The following is a 15,747-nucleotide window of genomic DNA, read 5'->3' on the forward strand; positions in this document are numbered from 1 at the left end:
TGAGAAAGACCTCTATATGTGTAATTTGTATAAAGTTACCAACACATTTAAAGAAGTAAATTGAGTTTAGGAAGTAGTTTCTAGGAGCCAAGAAAAAAAATTATTGAACACAGACATTTTTTTGTCCACTTTTATCAAAATGCTGATATTAATTTCTGTGAATATAGTATTTAATTTAGCATATTCATGTAGATTAGCCATGTGATTGTGAATTACACTTTGCATACTGACTTAACATATTTTCCCACTGAAGTTACATTACTAATAAAACTTTAGGCTTATTATTTTTTCTAAATTAAGTGGTTCTCACTATAGGAAATCTACAGTTTAGATGAACCAATGAAAAAACAACAAAGTTTCACACTTCATGTTCCTGTCCTTTAATACTCCTCAGCACCTGTATCTGCCCTGTGGTGTCTATTATCTTGCCCACAGAATGTATGTATAAATTATTTACTACACACAAAGTTATGATGCTAGATTTTAAAGATGATCTTCTCCAGTAATGATAGCTTGAAAAAATGAAATTGAGACTCTGTCCAAGATTTTTGGTTCCTTTAGAAGCCTACCAAAATTTATCTTGTATTTCCAAGCTGCTAAAGCATTACCTGAACACATTCATGGCTTTTTCTTCAGAATAGCTCTTTACTGGTGTGCTGCTTGTCCTCTCTTTGACAGCACATCGATTCCCTGAATCAAGAATTAAATCAGGACTCATTTATTCTAATTATGGTGCAGAAAGGCTGGCAGTATTAAAAGTCCTGATTCAGAAGCAATGCAGTGTCCTTAAAATAGGCCATTTCTTATTTCACATTAAACTGGAAAAGGTCTTTAATAAACTGAGAGTCCGGGACAATAGTTATTTGTTCCTATTACTGAGGCTGTTTGTGTTGGAATGAGGATTTTGTTCCTAACTGTGACTTCTATTTTTTGTCCCACAGGGAATTCCTGTTTCTGTGTTTATAATGTCATTGCATGTTGCCATGGCAAAAGTATGATAGTACAAGTTAAGTATTATGTTAGTCAAGGACAAGGGAGGGAGAAATTAGATCAAAATAAACTTGAACCACAAAATGGGAAACGTCTGTGGGATTTCATCTCTGCTTTTATAAGATATTGTTAGTGTTTTCTGGTACAGAAGAATAACTTCAATAGTTTTTGATTTGTATTTATTAACATATATATACTATATATATGTATGTAAATCCATCACAACTTTTTCCAGAACTTGCAGAATTTATTTACATTGAGCAGAGGAAGGCTGTAATAATTTTGTGCCCAGCGTCAGTTTCTACAAACTGAATGCTCAGAATTGCACAATCCCACCTTGAACTGGCACATGGAAACTCCTGGCTGGTCTGGTACATGTTGTTATGAAAGAAGGAATCTGAAGCCTGTGCTCAGGGCCCTTCCTAACAATGAACTCATCTGGGAAACATCCCTTGGAAGGAGCAGCTGCTTTCAGTGGTGCCATGGCCTGTTTGCTCCCCTGGCTCAGAGGTGCACCCCAAAGTTCCGAGTGCATCAAAATGCTCCTGGTTTTAGAAAGCTTCACCTTATGGTAAAGCAGAGTGGTTCTGTCAGTTTTCTGGATTAAGATGGCTTTGTTATCAAATACTTGACAGCACATCTTGGTTCTTCATAAGAGCTTTTTGTCTCAGTTCAGTTTCCACTCTGTTTTGGGGAGATACGCCTAGCATTTGTAACAGGGGAAAAAAGTCAGCAGGACAGATGGAGCTTAACAGAGTTCAAGCTTCAGCTTGCTGAATTTTGTAAAAAAAAATTAGGGATGGTTTCAGGATGTTAATGCAGAACCAACCAGTAGATGCTGCATTCAGAGGAACAGTGGGGTTATGAAAACCAGTGTGACAATTCAGCAGGACCAAATTGTCAAACCAGGACAGCAGCTTTGGATGGCTTATGCTGGGTGTTCAAGTTGCTGTGATGCAGCTGTGGATCTTCATCTTTACCTTTAATTGTAGCATTTTACTAGACTGGTGTGTTTTTTGAGGGGCCAGTGGATGTGGGAGTCTGTCCTTTCCATTTGGGAGTGTTGGAGAAGATGATCTTTAAGCTCAGCTTGGGCAGGGTAGTGGCTTTACACAAGTAGTGACAGTTAAAGGCTTTCTCCTACACCAGTGCAGTGAAGTTCCAGCTGAATGGCCAGGGTTCTGGCTGGCAGCTGCAGAGGTGAAGGGGGAAGTGAAGCAAACTAGCCTCTGTGTTCTGAAATTTCTGCCACTGCGTTTCACATCTGTATAAAGAATGTAGGAGTTGTTGCAATTTTTCAGTTTTATGTTTAAGGTAAATTAAATCACTGCACTGGCATCTGATTCATGGAAATAAAATTTTAAAAAAGCAGCAAATGGTGTCAAATTTGTTACAGTAAGATATTTGGAAATATCTAGGACTTAATGAAAAACAGTATTTTAGTACATTTAAGGACCTGCTTTGACTTTACAATTTTCATGAACAAATTATGCTTGAGTTAAATTGAGTTGCTGTGGTGCAGAACCGAGTCTGTCTAATAATGAACGTGTAAAGCTGAAAAGTCTGTCCACTCTGTTATTGTTTACTTCTGAAGCTCAAAATATTGATGTATAAAATAGTGAATATGAATTATTTTTAGGTGGCTTTCTTCAATTAAGGTAATTTTTTTTTTTTTACTGGAAGCAATCCACTCAGGAATATAAATTTCCTAAATTGAGGTATTCAAGTAGTGGGATGTGTCTTCAGTATCAGAGGCTTTTCACATTTGAACATCCTTTCTAAAGGAAGTGTCAGGTTTGATAACTAGGTCTGTTTGTCCTATCTTGATGCAGAATGGTTCTTGTGCACACCTTCACTGAACATTGGTTCAGCAATGAAAATTCTTGCAGAATTAAAGATGTGCTGCAGTTTAGGACTGAGCAGTCACTTTAGAGCTGCCAGTTTGTAATTCTCAGAGGACACAAACTAAATGGAATCTAAAATAATATGAGAGTAACAACAGAGGGTTGCAGGAGCTGACAAGGATGTTATTGAGCATCTGTGGTTGGACATCTCAGTCATTTCCCACACAAGTCAGAAGCAATTCAGTCCACGTGTAGGATCAGGCTAGATCACATTAGTCAATACTGTCTTATTGGATGGGTTTTCTCCTGGTAGTTATCCTTAAACTTTCAGGCAGTATCCAGCTGGCTACAGGAGGCTCTGCAGAGTTGATGAGTAGTGGCAGAGGAGCAGAAGACAGTGATTTGATGCTATTGTATGGTGTAAGTGTCAATAGTGTGTGGATTGAAGTAAAAGAGCTGTAATAACTTGGGGATGGTGCCTTTGGGTTATTCACAGACATCTCCTTCTGCCATAAAAGGATCTGACAGCTTCTCCTACAAAAAAAAAAAAAAATCTTTTCACATGTGTAAAAAGACACAACTGGAAATACAGAGTATGTCCAAATTTAAGCACAGTAGATGAATTTTGAAAATGCGTCATCCTTTAATTTACTCCTTCATTTTGTCTGAGCACAGGATTCTTGCATGTGGGGGTTAAAGAACATTGCAACACACATGAGGAAAGAATGCTATCAAAAGAACCTGTGTGACCCAGTCACAGCCAGGGAATATATGATGAGAAATTATGGTCTCCAGTGATAAATTTGCTCTTGCTGCCATTTTCTCCTGACCTTGTTTATTACATGCCAAATGTTATCCTTGGTTTTATTTATCAGCTATGGGAAGTGCATCTGGGATTGAAAGGAAAACAGGCCTTCAGCAAGATATACTGCTAGTATTAGCATCCCTGCCATTTGTGCACTGGCAAAGTGTTCCATTTTTAAGCTCTTTTCCCATACATCAAAGTTTTTAAAGAATTTTCTAAAAGTGGCTTGAATTTGCTGCCTTTTTTTTTGCTCCAAGCTGGACTATCCCTAAGACATATCCCTATTACCCTCCTGCTTCTGCCTCCCCGCTCAGAGCTGGAGTGAACAGTCAGCTCCAGCTAAGGAGTGTGTGGAGCAGAGCCAGGAAAGGTTCATGCTGTCAGAGCCTGAGGTGGGAGTCAGGCTGGGGCAGCTGTGCTGCTCTCAGCCTGTGCCTGTAGTCTGGGTGGATACAGGGGGGCTGCTGGTGGTGTGTGCAATGGGAGGTCAGGGTGCACCACCCCCAGTGCCTGTCTGATCTTCAGGTGCAGCCTGACAGCTCTTCAGGGCATGGTTCAGTTTGAGGTGTGCTTCTGAAGTGCTGGGGAGATTGAAGAAACGCTGGCTGCTTTCTCTTGTACAACTGGTGTTTGCTGTAGTGAGAGTCTTGACAATGTACATGTGTTACCTTTACTCCCTTTCTGTATTCTAGCCTGCTCTTATCTCCCTTGTGTTGGTCCTAGCTGTATGAGCACCATTTTATCATTGGAATTAGATGGTTTAATACAGAGCACAGCTTTGAGAGCTGTGTTGCTATCGGATTGGATTTTTTATTTTATCCTTGTTGATAGCTCCCTTTGTATGTGATCACACGGGAGAAGATTTAAGTTTTGATCATTTACCAAGAGTGTCGTAAAGTCTGCTGAAGTTCTGCTTACAAACAAGCTGGTTTTAGTAATACAAACATATAAATTCCTATTGTAGTTTTCTTTTTGAGTGCCACTTTCCCTTCTGGCTGCAGTGGACTTGAGGAGGAATGTGACCTTGTGTAATTATCCCATTCTTTGTCCTTTAGGGATACACCAAGAGGAATCAGCTGACTTGGCCCACAAGTTCTGACTTTCTTCCAGTCAGCAGCTCAATAATGTCTCTTCTTAGCATATCTGAACATGGGTTAGGAGACAGGTGTAGGTAGGATTAGGGCTGCAACATGCCCTCAGTTTCTCAGGTAGCTTTGACAGATTATTTCTAGGGATTCCTGTTTCCAGACCTTTGGACAGGAGCCACATCCAGGTGAGGTGCTCTACTCTAGGGAAATGTATGTTTTCTCTGTCTGTCAGCTGTCTGTTAAGCTTTAATTATCATATAATGTTCTTTATTACTGATTAATAGATCCAGACTGAAAGACTGGAATCACTGCTTGTACATTTGAAGGTGTACTTAATTACTGCAGTTGTAGAGAATATAAGAAAGTAGAAATTAAGCCAGAGGGGCTTTTTCAACCTAATTATTTTATGATCCTTTCTGTAACACTCTCTTTTTTTTTCTCCCCAATTAATTCAATAACTTATTAAATAGATTTTTCTTTTGTCATATCTTAATTACTGTAAATATTTTCTATTGATGGATGAAATACCTGGTAATATACCTGGTAATAATTTATTTCCATTAGGTAACCTCTTTTTAAAATGTTTTTAATTGTGCATTCATCTCTTTTCTTTGCCAGTAGTAATTGAGCACTCCATCAAAAAATATCTAGAATTTCTTTCCTGTGTCAGGGCCACCATTTGTGCAGAACATTACATGTCAGACAAGCAGGGGGTATTCAGGGAATGTGCTGATGTCTGTCTGAGGCCACTTTGTTTCATACTCCCATGTGGTGAGTTGGATTTCTGCTCCTATTTGAGTGGCACTCCTGCCCAGGAGTAGTTTTTAAGGTGGCACTAGGAAAGTGCTCTCCGAAGGGAAAATATCCAAACATTTATGTGCTCTGGCAAAAGCATGTGTCTGTAGAGAGCCAAGGAAGCTGCTGCAGGTGAGGAGCTGGACTGTGGGGTGGGGAAAGAGAAGGAACCCAAAATACAAAGTTTTGTTTGTTTTATGGTCCCTGTTGTCCTTCTGCTGTTTGAGTGATGGAGAACGCTCATGAGTGCAAGGCTGAGCAAAACGTCTGCCTGGGCTTATGGAGTGGTTAACAGCTTAGACATTTGTTCAGAACTGCTCCCACTTCTCTTTCATTCTTGTTTTATACACTGTTGTCCTGGTGTTCTCACAGCGTGGATACATTTGTCTTCCTTTCATCAGTAAATCAGCATCCCTGTAGAACTGAGGAGGTAGAAGGAGCTAATTTGTCAAAAGCTGGCAGCAGGTATCCAGTAATTTTGCATTGGTTTTTTTCCCCCTTTCTTTATTGTATGAATTTGGTAAGTACTGTTTTCATATAATTGCATTTAAGTCTGCATAAGAGAGAACCATTAGTGTTCAGGAATTTCAGAGTAAAAAAGAAATGTTGCACTGTGAAAGACTGGGGTGTTTTTTTGAAGATTGAAATGTGATGACAAAGGGAAACAGATGTTGTTTTATTATTAAAATATCCTACACTGCTCTCTACTGGAAGAGTGGAAGTCTACATTAAATATTCAGAAGTGCACCTAAAACTATTCCTTAATCAGGAGTCGAGTTTATTAGCTTTTTTAGTCTGGTAAAACTAACTTTTCCTAAGCATGTATAGAGTTTTTTCCCCCTCACTAAGCTTTGAAGAAAAGCACCTGGATGTGCTTTGCATGTAAAGCCAATAAATTGTTGAGGGTCAAAATCTAACCTGCCATGGGAAGAATTACTGGAGAGTTTCCTGCTAATGTTAAGGAAAGAAAGTGCACTGCTAACCTTAACAATTCACCTGACCTTACTAAGACCTGCTGGGCACACCAGAAGAGCAGCAGGCTCGTCCGAAATGTAAAACCTGCCATGGGAAGAATTACTGGAGAGTTTCCTGCTAATGTCAAGGAAAGAAAGTGCACTTTCTGGGATTCTGGATGCCTGAAGTTGTCTTACATTTTAATTGAGCCAGCAAAGTAAAGGATTATTTACATTATATTTTAACAGTTTCTCCAGCCAAAGTACAAATCTAAATGCAATTTAATAACTTCACAATGGAATTGGACCAAAAAAAAGTCTTGTTCATGTTAATGCATAGGGAAATGTCACCTACATTCTGAAAAAGATATTCCCCACAAAGGGTCTGTCTGATAGCTTGTTGTGTAAGACAGCCCTCCTGGCCATTGCAGGGCTGAATTTTCTCTCAGTTGCTCTCAGTGATAAAACCTCTGTTGATTTAATATGTTGAAATAGTGTCTGTTAATTCTTTGCAACTGCATTATCTTGCAAATCTTTGCATGTGGAGTGAATGCATCTGGTTGTCTGCTAATATTAGATTAGAAACAGTTTGATCTGAGGAGTTTGTCTTGTATGTGGCTGGCCAACAGCTCACTTTCTTCATGGCAAGCATCACTGTACATTAAAGGAACACTTAAATGGTCCTGACTGATAGGATCTGTTGGCCTCATACGAGTTATATCTGATTGCAGACAGCTGCAAGTGAAATGAGAATGAGTAATATATTAGGAAAATAACTGCTAGTCAGTTTTGTAGGGAATATGTTTGGAAGAACAGCAGACTGCAGTGAAGAACGTGTGGTAAAGAAAATTGTTTTGGCTTGCTTTATGTTATACAAAATATTAAATGTCATCTTCTTCCAACTTTTTAAAGTATCCAATAAAAATTCGGTATGATCATGATGAACTTAATAGTAAACAATACATAAATACTTGAGTCTTATGGCATGTCTAAATTATGTATTGTGTCTGAGTAGACATATTATGCATGGAGTACACCAACCTCAAGAATAATCTTTTTGCTAGCTGCAGACAGTAAATAGATGTAGCAGTCATATGTAAACATTTTTCAGCTGTATTATGTATTTGAACACTTTACTTATGTAAAGAACCCTTAAGCACTTAATGCCATTATTAGTTTGCATTTAAGATTAATAGTGAATGATCTAAAGGGAAACTGTTATTTTCTGTTTCCCTCTTCTGCAGTGGGAATCTATGTTAGCTTGACTCTCAGGAGCCACTTAGGTTTCTTATGCTGGTTATTTTGCGTGAGTCAAGTTGCAGAAGGGAACCTCAAATGCTGAAAACAAACACTGACTTGCCAAGTTCCCATCTAAAACTCTGAATCAGTACTGCTGCCTAAAGGAGCCTGGGCTTGGAAAGGGAGATTTCACATTTACCCCTTTTGCTCTGAAATTTTTGTTGCAGAAACTCTTCCATGCTGAATAATTGTAATATTCATGCCACAGCTGGACCAACTTCCTGACATAACAAATATTTGTTCTCTGTGTTTGTGTGAGATTTGGTGAGAAAAATCTGCTGAAAGGACCATGATGAAGTGGCCACCTTCCCATTTCATGAGGGTGGTGAGTTAGTTGTTGGTGGCTTCCCCCAGAAACCCTGGTGCACAGTGACCTTGGCAGCTGAAGCCCCAGCTTTGCAAATGCATCTGTTTGCTTAGCTTAACTATCATCATTAATACCACAGAAATCTGTACCTCATATTAAACAGAAAATTATGATAGATGAGACAGGAAAGGTACAGAGCAGATGAAAAAGCAAGCAATAAAAGCCTCCCATTAAAACATTAGCTGTTTGTTAAGGCTTTATTGCATAGTCATTCTTTTGTTACAAACCTGTCTTGGTCTGAAATTCTGTCTATATTCTTCCCCAAACAGAACAGTCCAATTAATACAAATATTCAGAATATTTCCACTTAATTGCTGGTTTTCTTTTTATTACTCTTACCAAGAAATTAAGAAGGGAGGTCAAGCATGAAATGTGTAAGCAATTTTAAAACACCTGAATTAACAAAAAGTACAGTTCAATTTAAAGAGTTAGAAATATATAGAAACAGTGCAATCCATAGTATAGCCTTGTAATTTTTCATGGTATTAACACTTAAGTTACAAGTCTTCCTTCTATCTGGATTAAATGTGTCCTAATTATTTACCTATGCTTAATATTTTATTATGCACAAGCTTGAATTCGACATCCTGTTCAAAACTGCTGAGAGCAATAGAAATTTCAGTGGTGATGCTTAATGTCAAAACCAACACTCATCTGGAAGAGTGTGAGTGGCTTATGGAATTCTAGTGGGTTATGTTCTGTAAATGCTGATATAAGGCTCATGGTGTTTCTGTATTCTGAGTCTTGGTTATTTATTTTTTTGTAACTTACTGAACAAACACAATGAATTTTTCTTCAGGTTTTGTCAGTCTTTTACAGTGCTTTCAGCAGTTTATCTTTCTGCTTAGAAATCTACTTCTCCCTCCTCTCCATGATCATAAATGGTAATTTCTGGTTTGGGGAACATTACTATAAGCTTTAAATTCAGTGACATTTAAAAGGTTCCCCAGCTGTGGCAGAAGCTTAATTTGATGCTTACATTTTCTGAGGCAGTAGTGTGAATTAGCATGAGGTACAAGCTTCTGGGAAAACTGTATTTGTGGGAAGGTACTGTGTGTGGAAAGATTGGTCTGCTGCTGGGATTTACTGAATACAGCAAAGATACCTTCATCCTTCTTGCACTGTGAAGCAGAGAGCTGGGAGGAGAGTTCTGGGGAAATGACTGACTCTTTCTTAGCTTTATCAGAGCTTGGTCATCTGGATGGAAGTAAGTAAATAAAAAATGTAGGGCAGCCCTGTGCCCTTCTGGAGAAGCAGCTGCAGGCAAGGCAGCATAACCTGAGGCACCTCTTTGTGTGCATGACCCAGTTCCACCAGAGGCCTGGCTCTGAAGTATTGAGAAGTACTGGGCTGCCTACACTGATACTGGTGCTGCCAGTTTGAAAACAGCACAAGGATTAGGAAACAGCCAGGGATGAAGCATCTCTCTCAGCTTCTCCATGGGCAGCAGTGACCTGTGCTCTACTCACTGAACCTTGTCCATGCCTGCAGCTCTTGTTTCCTGTGTTTCTACAGGATTTCTGTTCTGGTTATCCTTGAGCTGCTCACAAACCTACAGCAATTATAGTTCTGCCTTTTGTGTTCTGCCAGGTGTGGTGGATAGAAGTATGCTTGTGTGCAGATATCTGGCAATGTTGGTGTTTCATCCTTCCTCTTAGACTCTCATCTTATCTTAACTGCAGGTTTGGGGTTTTTTTGCTCACACTCATCTTTCCCTTTCTGTCTCTGTCATGTGCAGTATCCATCATGTCCAAGAATAATTTTTCTTTCTCTACATGCATTTTGTGCAGCCCTCACTTTTCCAGACAAAATCACCCCCTTGGTCTGAAGTCATCAGAGTTGTTGTGTGAAGGACATCAAATCAATAGCAGAGCAGAGCCTTCTGCTCTGTTCTTCCAAAGCCTTGGTCTCCTGGCTGGAGAAGTGTAATCATAGAGAATATTGACAGACAGTGTGTGGTGTTTTGATTTACACTGTTGTTTTCAAGGTGGCCTGTCATATTTCTGAGTCAGTAGCAAATGTCTAATGAGGCTTCATCATGGGTGGAGCTGCACAGTTTCTTTGCAGGAGTACCCTGAGCACACTGACTGCACTAAACATGTTGGAAGGTTTAATAGAACTAAAAACTCCAGAGTTACTCTGTTTAAATTGTCTATATCTTGGCAAATTTAAATCCCTTTCAAAATGGCTGGGACTTAAAAATGGCACATGCCTCTGTGTGTCATGGTACACAGAAAACTGTACTTTGGGAAAAAAGGAGGATTTTTTTCCCTAGAGTTATTTCAGCATGTATATGTACATGATGTAACTTAACTGTACTTCAGTGTGAAAACTGGGCAACAGAAAATCAATTAGTGCATCACACAGATGGGTTTCAGGCAGAATTATCATACCTTTTGTAACAGTACAGTAGAAGGCAAGTGTGACTGTACAGAAAACAAAAGCATTTCAGTGTACAAATAAAGACATAAGGTCCTTTTGCAATATTATGCTTTATATGTGAAAGCATGTTTGGTTTTTATTAAAGCCTTACTTGGTAAAAATATGAATTGTAATAGAAACTACTTAAATATGACTCTTGTTTTACATAAGCTGGAGCTTAGTTCCTGTAAATCTATGTTACTATACCAAGCAGCTCTGAGAGGAAAAGTCAGTTCTTTTAATTTATGTCTTGTATGAATGTTTTAGTGACAGAATCCAAATGATTGGCTCATATTGATTCATGGGAAGTATTTTCCATCTGTATTTTGTCTGCATTTTTTTATTATTTTCTAAAAAGAGTTGTTACAAAAGTGGTAATTTCCCTGTGGAAAAAGGTACTTGAACTTCTAATTTACAGATGTGTATAGGATGGTTTTTTAAAGTCAATTTTGATAATGCTAATATTAGTATAGAATGTAATTCTTGTTATTCTCTTCATTAGAAATAGCTGTGTGAAGATTTTTTAATTTATCAACTACTGGAACAATTGCCTTTCCAAAATACTGCTTGAAAATAATTGGGAAATAAGATTACTCCAGTTGATTAGGCCTTTAAATGCATAATTTACTGCTCACAAATTACAATATTTTCAGTTTCTAGGCAGTACAGAAGTGGAGCAGCCCAAAGGCACAGAAGTTGTAAGAGATGCTGTTAGAAAATTAAAGGTAAGAATTTTTAATGAAACATAAATGGAATGTACTCTTACTCTCTTTTCTAAGACACTTTGCAGATTTTCTAGGTGAATTCACTGGCTCCAGAAGTGAATTCTCTTTAGTGTGTGGGTTCTTCCTTATTATGTCAGTATGGTCAGGTGTTCTGCTGTGTACAATATTTAATTGTCCTACAGATTTTACAATAACTGAGAAATATTTATAAAGTTTATGTACTTCAATGCCTAATACTGCTTCTTTGGGCTTGTTTAGGGCTTCATTAATACAAGCTGAGGTAACAAGAATTTGTTTCAGCTGCCATCCCCAGCTGTGGCTGAGAAAATCAGACTTTTGCAATTTCCTCTTGGCTACATGTGCTTAGGCACCAAGGGACTCGGTGGGCAACTAAAAATACCTGAGTGCAATGACTTGTTGAGGATTGTTTTCATTTAACTTGGCTTTGCCTTGACTGCTCAGAGCTCTGCAGACACTGTGAGCTGGGGCAGGGATTGCTGATTGTTCCAGTCCACTCCACTGCCTTGTTCCTGTGGAATTGCTTCATGCTTAGCTGCTCTGAGCTATTGGCCCTTCAGTTTACTTAGATGTAGAAATCTTTCTCCCTACTACTGCATTTTTCATAACTTTTTGCAAGCTTTTCATTATTTGTTTAAATGGGTTCCATGGAAATGGGCAGGAAACGTGGAGAGTCAATACTGAAAAAATTGATTGTGTTATTACCATACTAAATAAATGCAGAAAGGAAACATGAGGCTACTCATGCAGCTCAGCTTTTAAGGCTCAGTTTTCCCTTGAGAAAGCCATCTTTATAAGATGAATCAGTAATCTTATTAAGGTATTAAAACACATTCTTTGCTGTTGTTTTCACTCTACCAAAATAGTACAGCTGCCTTTAAAGATTCATTTAGCTGATACTTGAAGTGTTTTATGCCAAAAAGACATTATTGTTCTGCAGATAGTCAGAGTCATTATTGCCCAGTTGTTTTCAAGTGTTTTAGGCTAAGTTTGACCCTTTTTAAAGCATTGCAGCATTCTATCAGTGGAAACAAAATGTGTGGGTCTGTTTGCACAGGTTGTAGTTTGTCTTTATAAAATTCCAATACCCCCAGAAAATTCAATTCTGTGCAGAAATCTGCCACAGTGATATCTTGCTATGGAGCAGCCTTGCTTCTGTTTTAATGGTGTTTCATTGGACTCCTGAATAAACCAAATGCTGAGTGTCTCTGTCTCACTGGTGGAACCCCAGGCTGGGCCTGGGCTCTCACTGATCACTGGAAGCTTTGGGTGTGTTGAATTCTATCATTTCACACGTGGAAATTGTTTCCTCTCTGAAAGAGGGTCCAAAAGGATTTCAAATAACTGCTCTCAGAAGTGTGGGCAAAGCCAGAAATGTGGTGTGTGTGTTTGTGGTGCCACTGTACCTGCCCTAACGTTCTACATACATTTCCTAAATAAACCACCTTGGAGGTAGAAGTCTGAATAGCTGCTGCCAGAATTTTACATTATTTTCTTCACGTTTGGAATTTTGTAGCTTAGATATCAAGTATTGCATGTGATCTTACATAATCACAAGTTTATTAGAGACCTTCCAAAGTAAATAAGCATGACTTTCGGAAGGACTTGAAAAATCTTGGAACAGAATTCAGAGAGCAATGAAAACGCTTTTATGTTTGAAACAATCCCCAATTAATTGAATACTCATTTGATGACTGAGTTACATAGTGCAACTGTAGTTTTTGAAGAGAAGCCTAGAGGTACTGGATTTTTGTATCTAGCACACATCTGGAATTTGTTTTTATAAAATGCTAATTGAAAATTTTTAAGCAGTTAAAACAGCTCAAAAAACTCATGTCATATTGAAAGAAATGTTGAAGAAATATAAAGTAGTTTGGTGGTTGGAGAGTTTTTAAAACACATGTAGCTTCTGCTGTCATTTTTATATTTTTAAATTATCTGGATTTGCTTTTAATTGCAATGTTATTGATCATAATTTTTTTTAAATTAAAATTAATAGCTGGCAGAAAAACAATTGACGTTTTCTTAATGTTTAGAGCTATTTTTACAAGCGACATACATCACTCTAATACGCTTTTGAAGTCACATGCCCCAGTGATACACGGACCATGAAATGCAGCCACCAGAAATCATTTTTCTTAAGCTCTTGATGTCACCAAACTGTCAGAGTCAAGATTTGATGTACAGCTGTTTACTTCTCTAAATCATCTGAAAGCCCTTAACTCAGCACAAAAACTTGGGTTGCCCAGCACAGAAACTGCAGCTGCCATTCCACAAACTGATTTTTCCCAGCAGATGGAGCTGATGTTCTACAGAAACATAAAGTATCTTGGACAAACTTTTTCTTGATGCTTCTTTGTACTTTTGTCCCAAATACGACTTTTATATTTTCTTGACAATTTTTCTGGGACAGTTGCAGTTAGAAGATTTATTTTTTTCAAACAACTATGTTTAATTTTTCTAGAGGATTCTCCAGTGGCTTTATGTAGGTAGGATTTCCCCTTGTGTTTTCCAAGTGCTTGGAGCTGTACTGAAGGAGAGAGAAAAAACTTGAACACGAATGTTTTACAATGTGTTTGTTTATTTATTTGTAAGATGATAAGAACTATTATCATAATTTATTACAAAACATGTTTTCCTTCGAGTTTTCTAGCTAAACTGGTTTCTAGAATGAAACAAAAGCTAAAGCACATGGCACCCAGATGCTGTACCCAAACATGCCTATGGTACTCAAATGTCTACATGTTGTCAAATCACACTTTATTAAATGAAATTCTTACTTTCCTTGATTAATGAGGTTTGTAACTTCTCAATCAGACTGTAAGAATGAATTTGATCCTTCTTATTAAGTGTTGGAGGGTTGCCAGAAGTGGAAACAGGTAGAAAGAGCAGCATGGCTGATGGAAGGAGCAGCATAACCAGAGCAGTGGTAAGAAAGATGCATGGAGGAATGTTAGAGAAAAACCAGAATAAACACCTGACTTTTGGGCTGTTTCTTCTACAGTCTTCTAAGGGATGTTTTGTGAGGGCCAAACTGAAGGCTGTTTGCTTACCAGCTTTCAATTTGTTATCCTTTTTTTCTTCCACATTTCTTCTGTAAGTGGAGATGACCAGACAAAATGCAAATAGAATGAATCACTTTGAAACCGCTTGAAATATTTTTCATCATGTCCTTGACCTCTAAGGATACACAGAGTGAAGAGTGCTCGTTCACACACTTCCACACATGCAGTGATGCTGTCCTGCTGCTGCCCTTAAAGGACCATCCATGGATGTTGTTCTGAGCTCCCTCCCATGTTAAAGCTCAGTTTCATTTGTTATTGAAAGGACGGAGGAGGAGGGTGGAGTACAGAGAAGGTTTTAATATTGGGATAAAGAGATTTGCATCCAAGCCTTCCAGCCATGACTGGAAGTACTTTGAAGTACTGCAGAAAGCAGAATTTGTGGTTCAGTGCCAGTCAAGGACATCCTGAAGACCAAAGCACATCAGATGAGAAGAGCTGAATAAGAAAATGCCTGTTTACCCTGCCTCTCAAAAAACATAAAATTAAACACTGCCCCTTCCCCTACCCCCCACCCCCAAAAAAATCAACCAAAACCAACCAACCAGGAAAAAGAATCAAAAAACCTATCACAAAAAAACCTCCATGGCACTGGGTGAAATAAGCACAAGATCTCAAAACAGCAACAACAAAGCAGCCCACCCCTAAATACAACAAAACATAAAAAATATGTAAGGAACTGAGAGATGGAAGAAAGACTGCAGTGTATTGTCTTCTACACTGTGGATGATAGATGGATAGCCTTCCCCTCAGTCCAGTGTGTGTCTGGAAAATAAAATACAACCTATTCCATAGACATGCACTTCTGGGCTTTTTCCCTGCCCAGATGATTATTGAGAGAATAATTTCGCATATCATTTCACCCTTTTCTACCTCTTGCCAGCTGTTTTTCAGAAGCCATAATTTCATTATGCCCACATCAAATGTCCACGAGAGTTTGGACCATAACATGAAGAATTAGATGGCATGAAGGCACTGCAAAAAAAAAAATGGGGCCTGTTGGATTTTTTCAGACATGCTTCCTTAGAATGAATGTTGTAATGAAAAAAGGAGGAAAAGCATCTTCTCCAAGAGTGGTTATAAAGCTGTTTCCCAGCTTATCCAACGACCCTGCCCTAAACCAGGGCTCTTTCAGGGTGTGAAGTGCAATGTCTGATTTGTCACTGGTCACCTGCATTAAATGAAGGAGTTGAACCTCTCTTTCCTGGGATGGAGATTAGCATCCAAATCACATGAATGTCTTCCATTTTGATGTCTCAACTATTTTTAATTAAATCTTAAATAGTGCAGGGAGGTGTAAATATTGAAGAGAAGAACATAATTTTGTTTGCATGGCTTAATTGATTTATAGATCTATAGAGGTAATTAGTCTTAACAATA

General features: G+C 38.4%; 1 protein-coding gene across 6 annotated transcripts in view; it reads left to right on the forward strand.

The window, feature by feature from the left end:
* GULP1 (GULP PTB domain containing engulfment adaptor 1) overlaps positions 1–15,747 on the forward strand; it is a 166,709-nt gene that overhangs the window by 113,990 nt on the left and 36,972 nt on the right. For all 6 annotated transcript variants that reach the window (XM_039728637.1, XM_039728638.1, XM_039728639.1 and 3 more), the window contains one exon: positions 11,216–11,287. In XM_039728637.1, coding sequence (XP_039584571.1) covers positions 11,216–11,287 — 72 coding nt within the window. The remainder of the gene's footprint in view (positions 1–11,215; positions 11,288–15,747) is intronic.

Source organism: Passer montanus, unplaced genomic scaffold (assembly GCF_014805655.1).
Source record: "Passer montanus isolate IOZ18808 unplaced genomic scaffold, ASM1480565v1 scaffold66, whole genome shotgun sequence".
In the NCBI taxonomy this organism is placed as follows: Eukaryota; Metazoa; Chordata; class Aves; order Passeriformes; family Passeridae; genus Passer; species Passer montanus.